The sequence below is a fragment of the Sphaeramia orbicularis genome, chromosome 6 (assembly GCF_902148855.1).
Source record: "Sphaeramia orbicularis chromosome 6, fSphaOr1.1, whole genome shotgun sequence".
In the NCBI taxonomy this organism is placed as follows: domain Eukaryota; kingdom Metazoa; phylum Chordata; class Actinopteri; order Kurtiformes; family Apogonidae; genus Sphaeramia; species Sphaeramia orbicularis.
The window spans coordinates 18,975,074-18,998,266 of NC_043962.1; the positions used below are offsets into that span (position 1 = coordinate 18,975,074).

At 40.7% G+C, this 23,193-nt stretch overlaps 1 protein-coding gene across 2 annotated transcripts in view; it reads right to left on the reverse strand.

Moving 5' to 3' along the window:
- Positions 1-22,293, reverse strand: part of btbd11b (BTB (POZ) domain containing 11b) — a 79,195-nt gene extending 56,902 nt beyond the window's left edge. The window contains exon 1 of one of the 2 annotated variants that reach the window (XM_030136327.1): positions 21,252-22,293. In XM_030136327.1, coding sequence (XP_029992187.1) covers positions 21,252-22,104 — 853 coding nt within the window. In that variant the 5' untranslated portion in view covers positions 22,105-22,293. The remainder of the gene's footprint in view (positions 1-21,251) is intronic. The other variant, XM_030136328.1, reaches the window with a different exon arrangement.
- Positions 22,294-23,193: the final 900 nt, after the last annotated feature.

Genomic DNA, 23,193 nt, shown 5'->3' on the forward strand with positions numbered 1-23,193 from the left:
CGTCAAATATTATGGAGATACAACCTGCCAAGATGTGACTATCAATCAGCTGCAAAAAGGCTTCTGCTGTCTCTTGCAGTGACCTTGTCGTGTGTGAACCCAGATGCGGAGGAGACAAAAATACAGTCTGAAGTTTTGGAGAGTAGAGGCTTGATGCTCTTTGGTGGAAAATGTGATAGTGTGTCTGCCTCTGGGCTGTGAGAGCAGGACAGAACAGCCTGCAGGAGCATGTGAAACACAATCGTTCCCCGTCAGCTCCAGGTCAGCAACTTTTACAGCACCAAAATAGGCTTTTGTCGTCGACCCCTGTAATCAGTGTTTGAAAGTGCCTCCGTGCTGCAGTTCACCCTCCTGTTTAGATTCACTTGTGTTTAGCTGCTAAAAACGGCAGCTAAAATAAGAACACGGGAACAAAGCAAGTCTTGAAAAATGCTTGGATGGTACTGCAACTTGCTGTTGTCCTACAGAAACAAACAACCACGACTGAGCACACATCCTGAGGGTGTTGATACCAGAAAAGCCACGATGACATCAGTAGCTGGAGGCTGTCCTAGCCACTGGCCTGCAGCCATCCAGTTAACGGCTCCAAGATGAAGGGCTCCACCCACCCTCATGTTGCCTCGAGGAATTGTACGCCCGCAACTAGAGGGCTGACAGACCGCTGGCTTACCCATCCAGAACATTGCACTGATTGACCAGAAATGTCCATAGACATAACAGTGGTACATGAAACTGACAGGGGAGAGGGAGCGAGGGCAGCAGAGTAAATTGTTGGAATGACTTAACACGAGTAGGAAGCAATAAAGCTCCCCACCACACAAACTAATGACTCCAGCATGCAAGCTGTAGGCACAGCCCCTCCCTCTAACTCTCTTTTTCTGATTTTTCCTCTCTCTCTCTCTATGCGCAAAGACCTTGGGAAAAAAAAAAAAATCATCTGTCATCCAAAACAGAGGACAAAACTGTCATTTTATGTAAGTAACAGGCAACACACAGTAACACAGTTTGCCCTATTTTGTAATTGATCCAACCTTTACAGAAGCCACCACGTTAATATCTCCGCTATGCCAAAGACAACAAAATTATGCAAATGCTGATTTAATAGCTACTGGAGCTAATGAATAGCGGCGACCTCTCTGTGGATGTCCAATTTTCATCTGTGAAATTAATTGAGTGGTTTGTCTAAACTGCCCTGCAGGGAGAATGATATCTGATACCGACCATTACACCTGCCAGACAGTATTTTCTGTGCACAGACTGGTTAAAGACAAAAAGCAATAACGTTGTCAAGGCAAGGGGAATGCAATAGACGGCCAGAGGGGAGGATAAACTAGTTCAAAGGGTTACGCTTTGACTCACAGCCCTCCTTTTAGGTGTGTACGGTTTCTGACCTGCAGGTGTCCAGAGCCATAAAAAGCAGCTCTTGCCCTTAATCAAACTTAAAAGGGGAAACGTCCTGCAGGCATCGGCTGTGGAAGAGGGCAGGATGATGCAACAAGTGTTTATAACAGGTTGTTGCTTTAACCTTCTCCCATCATGCATCATAATCAGGTGGGATTTGCATAATCATTTGCGACGGTCGTGCTACATCTTTGCATTCTGTGAGTGGCTCTAAATAAGCGATGTATCCTTTAAACAAAGGTGAGACACCTGAAATACATAATAACAATATAACAAACATAATATATCAATGCAATAAAAAAATATCAGTGTCCTTCCTTCCTATTACCATTTCCATATATCAAATGTGTTTTATTTTTAATGCTGTATTTTAGAGAGATAATTAGTGAATGAAACTTAATAATATTACAATAATGTGAAAGTACTAATATTAAATTTTCTAAGTAGATGTTACTTGGAAATATCACAATAATGAGATATAAACATGAACTTCTGATGACTTATAACCCCTGACAATTTTGCATTTATGTATGAATTAAGGTCATAAGCATTTCTACTGTCATTGTCAAATCACCTTAACAATGAATGGACAAACCAGTCATGTCTAAGAAATACATCATATGTTGTTATGTGTTATAAAATATAGGATGTGGCTTTTCATTTTACATTCAGTGTTATATTTACCATTATCATAACAATATGAACACTGAGAGGGCTATGAAATCCAAAAAATGGAAATTTATATGGGGAATCAAAAAATTCTCCTGTGATTCACTGTGTATGTCACAACCCAGCTGAGTGATGATCTATTTTATTTGACTCAAGCCTATTCCTCCTTTCCTTTGTCCTCTGTAATGACACTTGGTACAAATAAACAGAATAATCTCCACAGGGAGTTAACCCAGTAACAAAAACAACTGCACAATATGAAGCTATAAAACAGAAATGCAATAAAATATGACTTTTGTGAAGGTCATCAAGTACAACAATACTACCTGACTGTGTTGAATCAACACTATACCAACTCTAGAAAGCATAGCTTGTATTTAATTGGACAGTGGTTCTGTTACAGTGCTGCTGTGTGTCCGTTTGAGCGTTACATGTAGTGATCATCGTCCGGTTCCCCATGCAGCAGGGCTGAACACTCACAGGGCGATCCTCCATTGATCTCACACATGATGATCAAACACCGCTGTGCAGCCATTTGATTAGTTGAATGTTGGGTCTATTGATCGTGGATAGATTTCTCTTTTTATGCATCTATAAGTGTTTTGGCTGGACTCCAGCTGTGTCAGAGGTTTAAGGAGATGACAGTTCACTATTACAGACGAGGCACAGAGGGCCATTAGCCATCTGGATGGTGTGCAGTGGCCTCAAAGTGTATAGATCTTCGTAGACTCGAGTCACATTTGTCTTTCATAAGTCTTGTCTTTCCTCCTGGAACAATGGCTTTCCCAAAAACAAACTGTGCTGTTTTTCCCCTCTTATTCCACTTTTATCCTAAAGTATTCCATGATGCTTCAACCAAATTGCTCCCTCATGGGATGTAAACAAGGAGGAGACTGACAGCATGACTGACATTCTTCAGTTTGAAGTAGCTCAGTACTTTTATCACACATGGAAAAAGTGATGCAGTCTTTTTCTTTTTTTTTTTTTTTTTGTATTCTGATTTCATTGTTGTGTGGCAGGCTCTCTTAAAAGCTGGATCAGGCTAAGGTTTTGAGCTAAAGGCAGCACAGCAGAGGCTGTAATGAGTGCACACAGGGTAAAGGATCAGAGACACAGCATGACATATTAATCTCCTTCCCCACAGGGAACGTGACACCACAGAACATAACAGGTAAGGGAGGAAATTCAGTTTGCAGTTGTCAGCACAGGCTTTGATGCCCCATATCTGATTACAGCTGGCCTCTCCCGTTCCCTATCTTTTGTCTACAATTACAGTTACACAGTTCAACACACACACACTCACACTTTCACGGAGGACAATACCATCAAGAATGTCATCTTACAAGACGATAATCACAGACCCACAGTAAATACACAGACATTAAGTTAATATCCATCCTTCTCAAATGCTAAACTTTTGCTTTAAACACAAAATATTTTCCATCTCTCATCTACTCTGCATTATTCAGTAATGTTTACATACTCCAATAACCAACAAAAGTTAAAGAAAGAAAGAGTAAATCTACATTATATTTTCCTGCCATCAGCCAATTGAATGTTGTCATCACAAAGTGTGCTTGAGGGCTTCTTGCTTGTGGATCAGGGAATGTTGTTCCCATAATAGACCTTTCTTCATGTGGCTCTCAGCCATCTTTCCTTCATTACACCATTGGACTAAAAACCCCCAAACCATCATGACCACAGCCCAAGCATGTGGGTCCCCTCTGTTCACTTCAGTATGCTGTCTCATCCAAAAAGGTCCGTTGAGGCGCTGTGCAGTGTGATGTCATGGGGCAATTTTCATTACCAGAGCTCCCTGTGACCATGTACAAATCTACACAAGTTCAGACAGAGATGAGCAATTAACGATAATAAATGAATAGTGTCCCCTGCAGCCAATGCAGACACTGTGAAGCAGCAGCTGAGAGTGAGTGCTGCTGTGTTTGCAAGGATAGAAATGACTAATTAAGGGGGTTTATTTCATAAACGTTGATCGGATAATATGATGTGACACACTCATGTAAAAGTGAGGGTGCTCTATAACATCCTTCCTTTTGAACTGTGTCCACAGTAATATCACTGTGGTGGTTTAGCCCCAGGAGATGAGCCGTTATACACTGTTAAAGCCTCATCATTATGAGCTGCAGAGCCATCTACTCTAAAACCAAAAGCACATTATATGAGTCTATGAATCCACATACAGCGCTCACGGCTAACATTTCAACATAAACACAGCAAATGTGTTGTACCAGTGGGCTGCTTCATAAGTGTCCTTCCCACCTACACAATGTTATTTCATTTAGAACCCCTGCTTTTCAGATATAACTACAGCTTTTTTTTATTTTTTTTGTTTAGGCTTATTCTGTCACTAAAGATACATTTTACCATTCAAAGTCATTGCAATCCCTGGCCATTTGTAGTATTATATAACATGCAGTACAGTATATATAAGACCACACTCAAATAAGACACTTCATAATTTCTGTCGGAGCTACTCCAATCCGACATGTGCTCCGGTGTTTCGTGAGGAAAACTCAACAAAGCAGAGCACGAGATCCAGCCACATTATGAAATTTCCATGCATTTAGAAATAAAGTGGCTTGGGTTTTCAAGTTAAGCATATCTTAATGGTTCCTTAATGATGCTTGAATTCCACTGAGACCCTGCCAGTGGTGCAGATTGAGTCCAAGAGAATAAAGAACTTTACATATCAGTACATTTAAATCATTTCAGTCATTTTTTTATATGATGTTTTAAGGTTCACTTTAAATAAGAGATTTGCACTTAGATTATTTAGGAATTACACAAACTGGAAAAAAAAATCCCAACTAAATCCAGATTGCCCTAATTTATTCAGCTAAAATCGGTGATACAGGCTGTGATAGAATAATAATAAGAGAAGTTAGATGTGTGAAACTTACATGCTCTAGGATTCTTTTAATTGAAAGTAAAATAAGGTCACCATGAAAATCTCCACATCATCATTGCGCAGTGTATCAAACTAACCACTTTTATTCAAATGACTCAAGAAGAGGGGAAAAGCACTTAAAAGTACCGCCAGTGCAAAAATGTATTGTGAACTTGTCTTATAGTGTAATAATCCAAGGCTGAGATATGCAAATCACAAATTTATTACACTCTGACTTTTTGACTGTAGACATCAGACAGAAAATATTTAATGACGCTGCACTTGAGAGATTCTCGGATAATAATTTGAGGCAGTAACTTTCTCTTTATAAGGACTTATCATGGAGCTAATCACATTTCACTTTTTGAGCTGCTCTTCAAATGTCAACATTTCGGGTAAGACTCAAAAAAAAATCTTAAAAATGTAACATTGTTAGCCAGAGGTAACTGAATGATTTATCTGTCCCTGGTCCCTGAAAAGATCAAAATCATCCTCTCTATGTTCTCATTTTTCTCCTGCTGACAATCAGGCCTTGAGAGGCAGGCCTCATGTAATAAGTTGGACATGATTTATTTGCATGGGTCCGCATCACAAAGAGGAGACATTTCACATCTACATACGCAAAATTCACAGCTCATGGTTCTCCGACTTCGATTATAGGTAAAATGACCCACTGCGGTGAGCATAAGTCTCCACACATTCACTCTTAACCTTCACAATGTCTGCCCTAAATAAGAATCTGGGTACAAGCAATTCTGTTATCCCTCAAATCAGAAATCCAATATGCCTTTTGATGGAAATAGATTGGATGAGGCAGGTCAACTCTCATCCTACCCCAATGAATATGCAAATGACTTATGTCTGTTTTGAATCTTGAGTAGTAATCCAAGTCCACAGAGAAAATCAAATCCCACAGCGTCTTCAAACCTCCTATCACGACAGTTCATCCGAATGTATACTATGACATTAGAGAATGTGCATCTTCAGGACAGCATGCTGTGCTATCATCCATATCAGTCATTGTGTGGCAGGGATTAGCCAGTGTCAGTGCAGCAAACAACATGGCAGATAGGAACACAACTCATCTCCTGACAGGAGATAGATGACATGTATTTAAAATATTTACATCAAAAGTGTCTCCATGAGTAAAAGTGGTGTCAGTCTCGTCATCTTTGTTCTTATTCTGCGCCGTTTACCCTACAGATGCAGTCGGATTCTTCTCCGGCTGAATTTGACCTCATCATTTCATCCATTAAAGCTGAAATCAGTCTGAAAATCAATTCTGGCTTTATATTGTCTGCTCTGCACTTCGAATGACGCGGTAGCAAGGAGAGACTAAGAGGAAGAATTGAGTGCTGTCCCTGACGCCCTGGATGAAATGTACAATCTTTATCTGTATGGATTTAGTCATTTCCTGAGGCTCCCTCCGTTACTTAACGCCCCTTCAGATTTCCTCAGCTGCACTTGCTAAAGCAGACACTGTAAAGTCTGCATGATTATATTTTTTTTTGCCTCCGCAGCGGGTTAACACTTGGGTCAGCATCACTCGTAGGCCATCTCTGCTTCTGTTATTGTTATAAAACAGCCAGAAGTGGTGAGACAAAGGCAAAGAGAAGAGCTGGGTCTCCACCTCCACCGCCCTCCAACCCGTTTTTACAGCTGTAACTGCCTTTAAACTGTACCCTGCAGAGAGCTGCGGCGTGCTATCAGAGGACATCACCAGTCAGGATAAAAAGCACATGACACCATAGTGCCTAAAGAGAACTAAGAAAAGTTTTGGGAAGGCCATTTAGTGGCTCTGGTGTCAGTGCAATAAAGATCTAAGACCCTTTATGTATTATCAGTAATAGGAGCTGTGTTCCCCACTAGAGCACAGAGCATGCAATAGCTATATTTACATCCTTATACAGAAAAAAACAACATTCTTAGTAAGCTCACTTAACATGGTTATTGAAAATGACTCTCTCACTAATATTCTGATGCAGATGTGTCCAATTAAATATGCGATTTTTTCAAAGTCAACCGTGCAAACAGCCAGTTTCATTTAGTGATATTTATGCGTATCCACAAACCAGTTGATGATAAGTTAAGGCTTGTGGTCACATTCACATAATAAAGGATTATTAGCATGCATGTAAATGTAGTTATAGTGTAAAGGTTAAGAATATCACCAACATTTGTCATGTATAGCAGAAAAGCAACATCTGCTCAGCACATTCGGATGATGCTCAACCACCGTATCATCATAATTTAGGGTGGTGCTGTAAAATAGGATGTTGGTTGGTTGGTTGGCTGCAAATCAAAGGAGAAAAATGCATATGCTGCTTTTAACTACTAAGACACTGTCAGGTAAACTACCTGCTTATATCCTCAATCTCTCATCCTATCGTACTAGTATCTGCAGGACTAGATCAATTGATGAAATGCTTCTGGATGTTCCCAGGGTGAGCTCGATAAAGCTGCTTTCTCAGTTGATGCACCACGGGCATGGAATGAGTTATAAAACATAAGTTCACTTGAAACAATCACTTCTGCAAACATGAAAGGAAATTTTACAAACCATTATTGGAGAAACATGTTGCTGCTTTACCTAAACCTCTGTATAAGGCTGTGAGTTATGGATATCACTGCCTCTTTCTTACTTTTTTCATTCATCTTTTTGTTTAACCCATACAGACCCAAACAGCCACTGGTGACACAAAGCATTAACTGATCTAAATTGTTTAATAACAGTCTATCCACTAATCCTATTAATTCATGTAAATAATTGATGTTGATTGGTGAAATGACCCATTTGGACATTCAGAGGCTCCGTAGTTACCATGGAAACACCGTCATCTTCTACAACAATACGTCACCAGTAAAACCCATGGAGATGGATCAATGACAGTGGATGGAAACACTTGTTTTTACATTCAGTTAGCAATATCTTTGCTAAAAAAGTAACTTTTTCTTCATTTTTCTCTATTTTGATAAAATTAACTTTGAATTTACTCTGAGTTTTCATGGACATCTACATGATCAGTGAATTAAACAGAGGAAAATACATGATTTACACCTAAAAATGCTAAATACAGAGGATAATATTATTTTTAAAAATTGGTGAATCAGTTAAGAAAGGTAGAAATAGAGAAAAATTAATTTGGGATTGACACAAAAGTAGCACTGGATCTTTGTGGGTTAATGTGTTTTATATGTGAACTTGTTTTCTATATGAAGCCATGTGTTGTTGCCATTGTGATCAGGACTCCCTGGATCTGGACTTGATAGAGTAAGAATAAATTAACCAAGACCAAAGCTGAACGTTGTCATGACCCCTTTTGACAATGAGGTCTGCCTTGCACTTATACCCCTGTTGCTCCCCGCTCCCCTACCAGTATCTCTATCCCCTCACCTCATCTGCCACCAAGACCATGCACTGACCCTGGAAGACATGAAAAATGCAGGTCAACATCACCGTCCAAATTTGATGTGTCAACCCCAATTTCGCGATGAAAATGAAGGTCAAGTTCAACAACACCCAAAGAACTCGATCAGGAGCTTCCCAAGCTGCACCTAAATACTGAATATGAAGGAGATTGGATGATTTGGAGTAATCGCATTGACACTGATGGACAGACACAGAGACGGATGCTGCTTGGTACAACTGAGGGGTAAAAAAGGGGATTCTAACAGATTAGAAAATTTGTGTTTCATCCTCCAGATTCAATATCGTCCAAAAGATTTGTTTATCCTGTTGTGAAAAATCTAGCTGTGATGCCTAACCCCTTCATGTTAGCCAGGATATCTTCTTCTGGAAAGTGTGGTACTTGTGTGAAACTGAAATGTCATCATTTTTCATTAGTCGTTCCTTGACTCTTTGTCTAGTGACAGTAAAGTAGAATAGTTTTGCTCAGACTGTAGTAAATCCAGCTGTCTTTTTGACTAAAACACTCCTGTTTACCAAACCCCCCACCCCCACCCTCACCCTTCAGTGGTTCAGCGTGCTGTTGCACCTCCCGTCTCCTTCCCTGAGCTCTTGTCATCCATCTTCAAGTGCTGCTCTGTACAGTCACTGTGGCAGAGCTGCTTTTAGGTGCTGCTTTGCCAACTTGGTTCGAGCCACTGACAGGCAAGCAAATAGACCAAATTGGATGGATGCAGCTTCCCCTGCCAGCACAGGCGACCCTAATAGCTCACTTCAGATCTCGGCTCAGCCCTCTCTCATCTGTCTCGCACACAAACAAACACACACGGAAAAATTTGCAGTCTCTTCTTTTCAAGCTCTCACATTGTTTCTATATAGTTCCAGCGTTCCATCTGGTTGTGCTCTCTTCCTTTCTGTTTCTAAGTAACTCCATTTCTGTGCGTGATTACACCGCGCATAATGTGTGCACTTGAATACAAAACACATGGGCTGGGGGTGTCAGTGGGAGTCTTGTAGATGTTGAATTCATCTTTTCAGTCACTGGCTAGGTGTGCAAAAGGTTACAATAGCAGAAATCAGTTTTGCAATCAGTCATTATTGTCCCAAGACCATCAATAATTTAATCTCAGATGAGGAATGGGCCGGGCATTTGACATTTTCAGAGAAATGGCTTCATGCACTTCACCACCCTCTGGTGCCTTGTTCATTCTCTGAAATGTTCTGCAAGGAAGATTAATAAGGAATGAAGATTAATAATTACAATAGAACAAAAGAAGATCTAACCAATGGCACAACCAGAGGAAGAATCTCCTTAAACCCCAGAGATAAAACCTCATGTTCCTAATCAGACTCAGGCATCATACACTGATCTCTTAGATCATATGTGTCCTCCTTCCCAAATAGGTAAAAGAAATTTGTTAATGGCTGTTTTTACCATTGGATCCTTCAAAAAGAAACATCCACAGGAAAAAATAGGAAAGCAGCTACTCCAATTCCCAATATGCATGAATCACGCAAATGCAATGCATAGAATTTATGAAACTTTAATGCATTTTTCAGCCTGTTTGGAGCATATCATAAAGTGAAGCCCCAGATGTACAGCCCTTTTTCACAGCATCCTGTAAGTCATCCTCCCAGTGCTTTTCCTGCTGTTATCTGTTAGCAAAACAAAACAAAAAAAGAAAAAAAAAATCTACCAGCTATGAGAGAAATTGTGCGAAAATGAGCTGTGGAAGAGCTGAAGCAACTTTCTACCATGTACAAACTGACAGACCCACCTGTCTCACCAGTGTGTCATCTCCCCTTGCTCTGTCCTATGAGTCAGAGAGCACTCTGAACATCTGTTTGTCCAAAGAGAGACAGTGACTGAACAAAATGAACAATTGGTGCATAATGACAAGACTGAGTCACCTTTACTCACCATTGCACGGTTGCAATAGTGTGGGTGTCTCTAACAAATTAGCACTGGATATTAAAGCTGCTTTGTGCACATTTAGCTGTAAACACAGTTTTACTTTTACATTAATCACAATAAAACATGATGACAAAATAGTATAGTGCTCAAAAAGACACCAAAAGCATGTAGAATGTGTTGTGAGTACATTCTTTTTTGGTGCATTGCTTCTTATCTCCCTCAGCAGTGAATCTTTGAAATATGTAGTGTCACCTCAGTGCATGTGCATCCTTGTGCACACAAACAGGTGATACAAATAATAAACTCACATTACAAAGTACCTTTTATTAAACTAGGCTGCAGTGGAAAAAAATGAAGCTTTATTTGAAACAAAGGTACGTGTAGAAGCCAAAATAAATCAACTCTTACTTTAAGTTTTACAAAGATACAATCACATTTGATCTGTCTTTTAGCGTCGTCTGAATCCTTCAGACAGAATATTTTTGGAAAGACTCACTGTGTCTTAAGTTATTTATTTAATCTAAAAACTATACCCTAACAAGTATTTCAAAAACTGCCAAAGAGCATGTTCCATATTACCATAATTTACCCATAGGAAAGTGACTGCACATTGCTAATGTTTACTTTGACAAACTAATGGCTGAAATGACTGAATGACTTAGACACTGCAGTTCGGTCGCTGCTGGCATCTACATTTGAACAATCTGGTTGTTATTCTGCCAGTCTCTGATGCACTTTGAGAATGAAAATGGAGAAAAGCAGGAAACAGCATATGTTAGTAATAAAAAATGTCATGAACTAAATGGACATATACCTTCTGCATTGGTAATCTGTACCATATGTGACTGTTTCAACTAGGAGGGGGTTGAGTAAATTCACTTCGTTGGAGCAAAAGATTGAGAAGACGTCCTATGTTCGACGAGGGCTGGACGATTTCATAGTGTTGAATCATGATCGATCTGGCATAGAATCAGAGGGACTGAAGAGATTGTATCTTTTTAAAAGCAACGGTGCTTTCAAAATGTTCTTCCTCAGGTAACATTCATTGGACTTGTTTAACTGTGTAATCATGGCATTTTACAGAGAACATAGCACCATGGATTGTAGCATTAACTTCCCTAGGCTACAGAATTCATTTCTATTCATTTATAACAGTACTTCAGCTGCTGTGTTCAGCTTTAGTCTACTTCAACTTGCAGTTTGAGTAACATGATGCTTTGCTGCTGCTGAAGAAATATTGATGAAAAAGAATAACCGTAGAGACGTTACGTTGGAGTTAAAAACATTTCTGAGTAATTATCAAATGCTAGTAGGGGGGGGGGGGGGCATGGCGTGGCGTGGCGTGGCGTGGTGTGGCTCAGGAGGTTGAGCGGGTTGTCCAATAACCGAAGGGTTGGTGGTTCAAATCCTGCTCTGTCCTAGTCATGTGCTGTTGTGTCCTTGGGCACTTGGGTACACTTCACCCTCCTTGCCTCCAGTGTTGCTACTCACACTGGTGTATGAATGCGTATGAATGTTAAGTGGTGGTCAGAGGCGCGAAATGGCAGCCACGCTTCTGTCAGTCTGCCCCATGGCAGCTATGGTTACATATATAGTTTACCACCACCAGAGTGAGAATGTGTGAGTGAATGACTAATGGCTCCACTGTTCGCGCTTTGAGTATGCGTTTATAGAAAAGCGCTATATACATCTAATCCATTATTATTAATCAAATTAGGCCACCACAGTCTTGGTAATAAAAGCCAACACCACAGCTCTCACAGGTGTATGTGCAGTTAGGGAAATGTGGACTGTTTTCCTTCTTCTACATGTAGGTATTGTCAAAACATTGCATTAATGTTGGTCCAAAATTATGCAAAAGCTTCCACTCAGATAACAACTACAAGCCATCACACACACAGCCTAACCCCCCCAGAGGAAACTGGAGGAAAACTTGCTATAATTTGGTTGTAACTCAACTACATTTAATAAGAGGTGAGAGAATGTGATTCAGTTCGTGGCTCGTGCATCTACCTTACACACTGTCATATGATCTTTTGGCCAGATCTCCCAGGCCTGTGTTGAGCTGTTTAAGTACAGATGTGGAGAAAAGCTGTTTAAAACTGAATGTAAGAGTACCTGCTTTCGTCTGGTAGTCAAAATATTGCCGGCTGGCACTTTCTCTCATATAACACTTTTTCACTCCACAATTCAAGTACAGTTACAGATTGTAGTTCGATCTGGAGGAGATCTGTCATGGTCCAGACACATGTGTCTGTCTGCAGGGTGTGCAGGGCAGAGGCTCCGCGGCGGAACCTTCCATGTCTGGATTGACAGAACTATTAGAGGTCTGCCAGACATGTAGGACGGGACAAGGTTACCCCAACTCAGCACTTACTCTCCATCAAGGCGGTGGCAGGACGTAGATTCGTTATATCTGCACTGAATAAGAAAGCAAGACCCAGAGAAGAAAATGAAGACAGAGAGAGGAAATGAGACAGAGAGAAAGGCAACAAATAGAGGTCTAACATTTGGCCACAACTTGATTAATCTTATTGAAATCATCCGGCTACATTTCTCCGTTACAGGATCTGATTAACTAAATTACGTACTGGAAAGTGGAAAGGCATGCATATTAACATTTACGCAGACATGCATGTATACAATATGCAGAGCCACACACAGAATCCGAAGGTCAGTGCTCTGGGCTCTCATGGGAGGTAATGGGATATCAGTCCAGTGGAACAGAATCAGGAGTGCATCAGCAGATTCACAGCCTCCTACAGTTCTTCTAAACCCCAGTATGTGCCTTTTTGTGTTTCCTTCCTGGAGCTTTGGTTGTAGAAGTAGTCTGGTGTAAAAGTAGCACTGCACCTCTGTAAACATACTCTGTTGTAAGTAAAAGTTCCTGAAATGGATAAATGTATTTATGTAGTAGTATCACATCATAGAATAGAATAGAATAGAATAGAATAGAATAGAATAGAATAGAATAGAATAGAATAGAATGTCTTTATTGTCATTGTACAGGTACAATGAAATTTTAAAAAGTGCAGTCATCCTAGGTGCTATAAAAAGTATAAATAATGTATATAAAAGAGTATAAAAACTAAAATATAAAACAAAAACCCTGATGGTATAAATATCTAAAACAAAGCAGCTTAAAAAAAGTGTCACTAGAAGTTTAAAAGACACATAAAACATCATCATATACCCTGGACAACATTCAGCATTCCACACAATTAATTAATGTCCAAGTAGTATTCAGTGCAGTTATGGCCCTGGGATAAAAACTGTTTTTCAGACGGTTTGTGCTGGCCTTTAGTGTTTGGAAACGTCTGCCAGAGGGTAAAAGTTCTCTGATAATATTCCGCGCTCTCCTGAGACAGCCTGCAAAACATCTCCTAATGTTGAGGTGGAGCTTATATCCATCACTCTTACATACTTTAAATGACAATGAAATTGTGAATGCAATCAAGAGTGTAAATACATTCTGACCACTTTGCATTTATTGCTCCAAAATAAACAGTTAGCACAGATGTCAGCTATAGGCAGCGCAATGAGAAACAGTATTTTCTTTGGCAGTGTGGAGAACATAGCATAAATCTGCAACACTCAACTTAAGGATTTTAAAACTATGCTTAGGTGCAGAGCAAATGAATGCATGCTCTTACTTATTTTCCACCACTGTTTACAAGAAGGAGAAAATCACAGATGCAAGCAGAGCAGAGGGCAGAAAATATTTTAGTGATGCTGTTTATTTTGGAGAATCAAAAAGCGAGTTCGTTTTTTGCAGGCTCATTATAAGATACCAAACTTATACGTATTTTAACCCATGAGTGCTTCAACAAATCAAGACAAATTGCATCCACAAACAAGTTCTGGGGAATGGATGTTCTGAGGAAACAAGTTCGTTTTCTATTCAACTTGAAAAACTATCCTTCCTTCCACTGACTACCCTGATCCCTGCACCTACAACAAGTGAATGAAACAAGCCCGGGCACATGTAAGAACTGCTGAAAGGTATTCTGGGAAATTGTAGGAACACAATAACTGTAGGAAACATGAACTAAAGGGTAAGACTCTATTAACCCAAAAGACCCAAACAGCCACCAAGGACCAAAACCATCTACTGGTCTAAAATGTTTAATAACTGCTGACCCACTAAGCCCATCAATATATGTAAATAACTGGTGTAAAATACAGTTCGTCATCTTTTCATAGTCATCAGATATGACCCATTTGGACGTTCAAAGGCTTGCTAGTGAGTGTGGAAACACTGTCATGTTCGACGACATTGATTTACCAGTAAAACCCATGGAGTTGGATCAATGACAGTGGATGGAGACACTTGAGAGACGATGTATTTTGCTGAAAAACTCACATTTCCTTCAGTTTTCTCTGTTTTTGATATAATAACCATCAACTTTAATCTGAGCTTTTATGAATATCCACATGATCAGTAAATTAAATATAGGAAAATACCTGATGTTCACTGAAAAAATGCAAAATACAGAGGATAATGATATAATAAATGCCGATAAATCACGTAAATAAAGCTAAACATAGAAGAAAAAAAGTATTTTGGAACTGCCACAAAAGCAGCACTGGGTCTTTATAGGTTAAAAAAAAAATTCTGGATGACACGAAAAGTGTCCTGCAGTTTTTTGAGGTCAACACTTCTCTTGGCATGATCCCAAACCACCAAGCAGTGTGTATAAAATTAAGTTATTTGGCAGTGGTGATTGACGCAAACCACCGTATATATATCCATACATTCAGGAATAATTATGTCCCCAAGTAAAAGTATATGTTTATTCCATGGGAATGCTGGCATGTCAGAGTGGTGTTTATGTATTCTACCACTTAAACTATATGTGCTCTGTGTTTATACAGCTGATGGTACAGTATTCATCACATACAGAGTAAACACGCATGAAGTGGTTTACAGAAGAGTGAAATAATAGAGGTCCAGCTCTCCACAGTCACCTCGGAAATCCCAGACATGTTCACACCTCCGTGGCTTAATGTAGAATCAAAATGAATTACTGGAAACTGCACGAGAATTAGACGCTGGCAGCTGTGACGCTTAGAATCTATATTTTTCCGTTCATTTTTAAGTTCTGACAGCCACATTAAAGTGTGGAGCCTAACCTAAGAATGGAAGGGCTCTGTGATAAATGTCTCCATCCATCTCATAGAGCCGTTCTCAAATAGGATCCAAAGGGTGCCAGATAAGACTTCTTCTTCACATTAGTTCTGACTCTGCAGAGGGCAAGACGGCCAGTTGATTTGGGGAAATGATTTTGTGATATGACAGTATTATCAGCTGAACTACACCCTACACACTGCCACTGCAGGCCTCTCACCAGTAATGAATTTATCAGAGCTGCTGACAAGGGGCTCTAACTGTCAACTCTGCATCTCTCTGATTAAAGAACAACAGGTGAAATAATGTGGGTCTAACAGGATTAGCATTCTCCTCACCAGAGCTGGTTGATGTAATATCAGACAGCGCTTTGGATTTTCTGGATCATCTAAAAACCTGTACTGTTCATCCATACTCCTAGGCATTTAACTGATGCAAATTGATGCAACGACTGTATGTGAGTTTGCCCATGTTATGCAAAAATCTTGGAATTCTTCATTCACCATCTGTGAATCGCGACATGTTTTGACGTGCCCTGACATGCAGTTATTAGACATATCACTTTTCTAATAGTGACAAGACAATTTCTTTGATTTTCGCCCAGCGCACTGCTCACATAATAGAGAGAGATGACTTAAAAGCCTGTTTACCAGCATCTTCTGCAGAATTTCCATCCAGAGAGGCTGTTATTTAAACAGAATAATTTCTGTATAACAATAGGAGTTCAGAGCCGCAAAAACACAATGTGGTAGATACTGACGCTTCACCTAACTAATCCACTTGCTGGTACTTGTTTGCTCACAGTCTTCTTCCTGCTATAATAAGAAGAAGACATTACTCGTCTGGGTCTCATCTGTCACCCACAGCTTCTCTTATGGATCTTCCGTCTTTGATCCTTGCCATCTGTGCCTCTTTCTCTTCCTCTGTTTTTTCTTTTTTTACAAAGTCAATACCATGAACAATTCATTCTTAACAATTTGGCTCCATTGTAAAAATTATTTTGATCTATCATTGTTATAGTATCAGTCCACTAACACATACTAATAGGAGAAAAGAGAACTACAACAGATGCATTTTGCAGTGTTTCTGTACCTGTTTACTAGCTGATCATATATAAAATTGGCATGATCTCTGAGGAATTAGATCATTAATTCCAAAGACAAACAACTCTTCCCCACAGATGGAAATAAAGCACCCTAGATAACGTCACCCACAGACAGAAACTGCTGCTATTTTTTCACCGCCAGTGAGCTAAAAAACACTATGCAGACAAATCTTAATGCAATAAATGCACATGTTTTGCAGACAGTGTCAGAGCTATAATGGAGTAAATCTCATTTCAGTGAAAAAGGTCAAGCATGAAAATTAGAAAGATCTACAAGATTAGTCTGCTGCTGCTGCTTCATTAGTGTTTTCTAGAGTGGCATCACAGCATGATGCTGTGGTTTCTAAGCCTTGAAGAGAGTAGTTTGTGTTCATAAATATTGAATAGATTGCAATATTCTGTGGTTCGTCTTTGGACTTTAAGCACAATTTTACCAAATCTGCAAATGCAACATAACTTAAATCATCTTGTGCATCTTTTGTGTCACTGCTGCAGTCACTCTCATCCAGAAGCTGGTTGAATGTTTGCAAGCTGAAGGTCCTGTATATATCGACACTGACTGCAATAACTGACACAGTGCAAGTCAAACAATCCTCATAGGTACTGGAGAAAAAAGGATTTTTACGAGAGGAAAAAAAAAGGTATCCATTTTATTGTAGTCACTGCCAGCTGGATACAGAATTAACTGTATTCTATCACCTGTCTCCTCTTAATCAACTGAATTAAACTTGGCTGGAGCTCTGCTTCACTGTACCAGACTCCATGTCACATCAGCATTCCTCATTCCACTCCCACCCTCACAATTAATACCAGATCTGCTCCTGGGCTTCGTGTGACTCAGTCTCTAAGTGCGTTCATGAATCTGTCTGTGTCTGTTCCTGCTTTTCGTTCTTACGTGCAGGCGTCTGTTGCTGTGTAAGGGCTTCCCTTGGACTGAGCACAGATATGGCATATATCTCACAGCCAAACCTAACAGTCTCTGCTGGTACAGAGTGGTACCACTGCAGACTGAAGACATTCCTGTCTGCTTGCCTTGTAACACCATGTGTGCACCAGGCACCGACCTCGCACAGCAATGTCAGGCAAGGAACAAAAGACATCTGAACAGAACATGCAATTTTTGCACCCCTATAAAGCACTCCTGAAGCAGTCACAAATTTACACAGTTGCAGAAGATTGAGGGGTCTTTGTACTTCAGCTGTAAAAGTAACATACCAATGTGTTACAAAATTACTTGGAAAAAATTACTCACATGAAAGATTGTGTCTGCTTGTGCTTGTGTGTTCATGGGATATCAACTAGAGCTTGTGCTGCCTTCAAAAGAAAAATACAACCTCAGCTGCACACTGCACCCTCTGCCAGGTACCATCGATCTCTAATGGTCAAAGGATTTCCATGGGATGTGCTTCAGGGCTGTAACTTACTATTTTTGTGCATTTCTCCAAATTTGCAATTATGGTTGGTGATTGTCCACATTTCCCCAAATGCCTCTCAAAAATAATCAGAGAGATGTGTCATTTGTGCTGGAAAGAGTGTGCACTAGTGCTAGAGATAGCAAATACAGACAAGAAAAGTAAGAGTGAAGAGAGCACAATGCCACAGAACAGCATACCTTGTCACTCAAATTACCTCAAATTGTCCCTCAGCAGTGTTATATTTCAGATGCTAGGAGCAACAACTCTACAAAGATGCAAGTGGTGGCTGCGTTGAATTTCTTTTGAGGCAATTATTGGGGGAGAAGAGTCATTCCCTGCTCTACCATGGATTCCTCTTTGAATGATAAACTCACAGAAAAGCCTTGGATTTAACAAGACTAAAACCAAAAACATTTTTCTTCAACTGAATTTTGAAAAAGGGACTGGAGCAAGATTACAGTAAATATTTGGCCACCTGTCCATATGAATAAGAGACAAACAAACCATAAAATGAAATAGGTCTGGTATTGCAAGCTTCATGAACTATATTTGTTTTAAATGACTTTAGGGTGAATTTTTACTCTAAGTCTTTCAAGCAAACAAGTTTTGCCCAGACTTGAAAGAGGTATCACCACCGCCAAGTCATCTCACACCTCAGGTGTGATTTGAAGCTTGTCCTCAGGGTTGCACACATCCTTTTATATCATGTTGCACTAGACATTTTGTATGACATACATATAGTGTTGAGGAAATCAAAGAATCGAAGTGATCCTCGTCCGGTGGGAGCTATACGAAATATTCCACCCTATGGAGTAGTTTCCTGTTCTGACAGGATACCACGGCTGAAAAAAAGGGAAACCCAACACCCACCTGCAAATAACACTGAGTCAGACATGGAGAGAAGAGCCCCTGACATCTTGGTGTATGTGTCTGTGTGTCTGTATGTGTCTGTGTGTGTCTGTGTGTGTTAAGTTTGTGTGTGGGAGGCCTGCCATATGCTAGATGTGCCAATGCGGAACTACAAGCCACAGTAGGTGAGAAACAACACTATTGCACGGGACAATTATGGATCCTGTGTTGAGGCCTGCCATATCAATTTAATAACTACAGGAAAGTTTATGCATTAATTAATTACACAACAATTACCCAGTGCATACAATCTCTACATACTGCAAACGCTGCATACAATACTTGTACCTTTGTCTGCAGAGGCTATTGTACTTGCAAGACTAACTTTCTGTATTTATCTTTAATTTATCTGCTTAATAAAGCACATGATAGAACCTAAACACTGCTAAGGAGAAAATGCCGAGTGAAATTAAGCACCTTAATGCACCTTTATGCAAAAAAGGGAAATTGTCTTTTGTAGGAAAGATGAGATAAAGACATTTATAGAGGCCATCACAAAAAGCTGGGTTACCGGTGTTAGCATAATGTGAAAAAATCACCTCAATTACTAGCACTTGGCAGAGAGAAAGGATGTAGTTACATAGAGGTTCAATTTGGCAGGCAGTGGCTTGGTTAAGGTCAGCCCACCCTCAGATTGACTGGCCATTTAGGTTTACACCACAAAAAATGATGCTGTCATGTCTCTGGCTTATCATTCACTGCAACTAAGAGCTATCTTGAGCTTCAGTGGTCCCGCTGTGTCACAATAAGAAGTATAATGGAGGGCGATTTCTTCTGCAGTGTTAAAATTCTTATATTAACTCAACCAGTCATCCTGAAAAGCCCCAACAAACCCAAGCCTCTAATGTGTACAAATTAGATATTGCAGATCATAATGCCAGTAATTACTAAATGAATAAAGTACACACACAGTTCTGCACTACACACATCACAGATTTCGTACCCCGTGCCACTTTTCTAGCCTCGGGTAATATGTCTTCCACATGCTCCAGACGTTTTTCTTGCATCTCATTCTATTCACTGGTCCAATGCACCACTGAACACTCACCACAGCTCTTCTACAGCTGAGTTTCACTGCATGCCAAGTGGCCTGAGAGTGCAGAATGACGAAATATTAACATTCAACACCATCCTGTATTTTTTTCACACTGTAAACTCAGATGTTAAAATCTTTGCAATGCATACATGATGTTTTTGCATTAATAATTGTGTGCTGCTTAAGTTTTAATTAAGACAATTGGAAGCATATTAACATAAAATGCTAAATGAGCAGTATAGCTATCCACAATGGCAAAACAAAATAAAACAGGGATGTGTGTTGAACAAAAAGGTCTCACTGTAGCTTTAAGACCAAAGATACTGTAAAATAAAGCACTTCTCTCATGATGCCAGGCTTCTGTTGGTGATTCATCATCAATATTGTCACCAAGCCCCTGTAACTTTCTCTCTGTCAGTCTGTCTGTCTTCCTTTCCCTCCCTCACTGTATAACTCAGTTTTATTCACATCACTCTGCATAATGCATGATAGCACATAGGTCCCCCAAGGCCTTTCATTACGTAAACCTGTTGCAAGAGGAGCCACAGCAGCACTTCTACAACATCCATCAAAACAGGGGGCAAGTGTGTATTAAGAGTGGTTTGTGATGTATTGCTGGATAAGCAGCAGTGAAGTCCGAATGCAATTACACCTACTTTCAAGGCATACACACTAAAACCATTTCTTAACCGTCTTGGAAAGCTGACGTGGGAACTGCCAGGGAGGTAATATGTGGACAAGAATGAGCAAGTGTACACAGAAATGAAAGACCTCCTTCCTCTTTGGGTGGAAAGAATGAAACTCACCTCTGCAGGGCACTGGTGTAGGAAACTAGCAGGGAGAGCCCTTTCATTGAAATCTCTCAGAATGAGGCAGTACGCCTGGGGATACGTGGCCCTGCATCATCATTTTGTGCATTAACAAAACAGGCGCATATTAGATGGATATTTGAGAATAAAGTCTGAATTACTGTATCTGAATACACTGAAGACAGAGGGACTAAATATAAGTGGACCACTCTACCACCCTCATGTTCTCAGTCATTGCCTGCCTGCAGCTCTGGTGCACTCAGAGAATAGGATCTGTGATTCAGCTGCAGAGTATTCCTTCACTGGTGCTTTTAAACATTTCATCTACATGGAAAAGGATCATTTTAATATCAGACACCTGGAACAAATAAATGGGATTACTCTTGAATGGTCAGTTACTGGTACATGTGAGATCCGAGATGTTTGTCACCAGTAAATCGAGTTGATGCAAATATGTAAAAGAACAGAAAGTCAAAAATGGAAAATTACGCATAAGGATTTCAATTTGTGGTGAGACTGTGCAGTGTGGAAATACCCTGCTCTAACTCACCACTTGCATTTTTCCCACAGATCAGGTGATGCCAGAGCTGTAGAGACCCCCATATCTCTGCATCCCCGTTGACGGCCTGCTCCAGGGTCTCCACGGTGAATTTAGGGATCCCGTTATCCCGCTCCAGCAACGCACTGCGTAACACCCGCGCGTACACCTCACGGAAGAGGCTCTCCATGCACGCAGCCAGGTAGATGGCCGCGTGTTCGTGGATCCTCACCGCAACTCTACTGTCCACCATCCACCTGAAGAACTTCCCCACATTGAAGATGAGTCCGCAACGCACGGACTTGCCGCGGCTGAACTTATCCTCCTCCGTGCTCATGTTGTACAGAGACAAGGCACTGAGGGCCGAGCTGATGCAGTTTATCGACACGGTCCACGACAGGACCATCTTTATGGCACTTTGGATCTCATATTTGGTGCATTTGGCGTAGCGCAAACTCAGGCGCTGCGCCTCCTTGGCGACCCGGACCAGGGCCCGGCTGACCAGCACAGAGAGCCTGAGCAGGACGTCCTGCGGGGGGGTCGGCAAGCTCATCTCTTCGTCCCTGCTCAGTGCGCTCGCCACTTCCCCGAGGCTCCACGGCACATCCTCAAGCTCGGGTAGTTTAGCGCACTGCCCGGTGCACTCCAGGATCTCGGCGTCTTCGACCAGGACCGTGTTAACAGTGTCCAGACTGTTGTGTCGACTGTGCATCGAGTCGGTTAAATGCCAGTAATTCGCCCCATGTGCCTCTGAGCAACACAGCGACGCACTGGAAGATCTAAAGGAGTCCGCGGCTCCACCATAACCCGAGTCTAGCGTCAAATCCTCCAGGGTCCTCGCTACTGACTTGCTACTCCTTGCCATAACTGCACTTCATACTGTAAAAGAGGGTTCGGGGAAAGTGGAGATAAATATTCAAGACGGTGGAATTTGGATGCGCAGGCGCCTTGCACAAAATCAGGATATTGTTAGTTTAGGGAAAGTCCTCACAAGGCTGTTAATAAAGTTAAAGAGTTGGAACTCACTACAGTGTATCAACAGTCACAAAGTGCTATAGCAGCGCAGTCCCTGACAGATGGAGGCGGTGCCGTGGAGAACTGAAAACAGCTGTCAGCCAATCGACTCTCAGGAAGAAGCAGCAAAGAGTTTTAATTGGACCGCTTTACAGGATCAATAAAAAGCTATAGATGCAGCCTATAATGAAGCTTATTAATAACAGGTGATGCAAACAGTGCGCGCAACTCTAGATATATGGTTTATGTTGCAAAAGGGCATTTCTCGGAGCCTTGTGTCCACAAATGCGCAACGATATACTTCAATGTTTAGTTATGCGTAAAAGTGAAGAAATCCACTGAATAATAAACAGTACCTGGTTTTAATCATGTTTAGAGGACATTTGCCCATGAGGATGAAGCTTTTCAGATCATTTCTGAGGGCTCATGTCTGATCGTAACATGACTCAAGACCATTAATAATAGATTGCATGCATAATGTATCCTTCTCTGTTCCTCTAAGGGGGAACTCACTGAAAAGAACCTGAATTACTTTCAAGGTCACTTGCTGGGATCACTAACCGGTTCTAAACTGCACTACAAGCTCTTCCTATTCGAAAACTGTAGGCTCCGGCTTTGCGCAACATAAACTCCCCCTGGGTGCACCTGCAAACGAGCAAGTACTATTTAAGAGATGTCAGGAATAGGCTTTATTCTCAACCCATGCAGTGAAGTGTGTGGTTCAAATTACATGCACTGAGAAAAACTGCAGGCATACAATTAAAAAAATAAAAAAAAATCAGGAGGAAAAGCTCGACTTGAGGTCAAAGGTACAAACGCTGAACTGCGGGTAAAAAAAAAAAAAAAAAAAAAAAAAAAAAAAAAAAAACAGATTACAGACAGGTTACTGATCTGCTAAGACTGATCTTGTGTTTGATATAATGATACTGCATTTGACAGC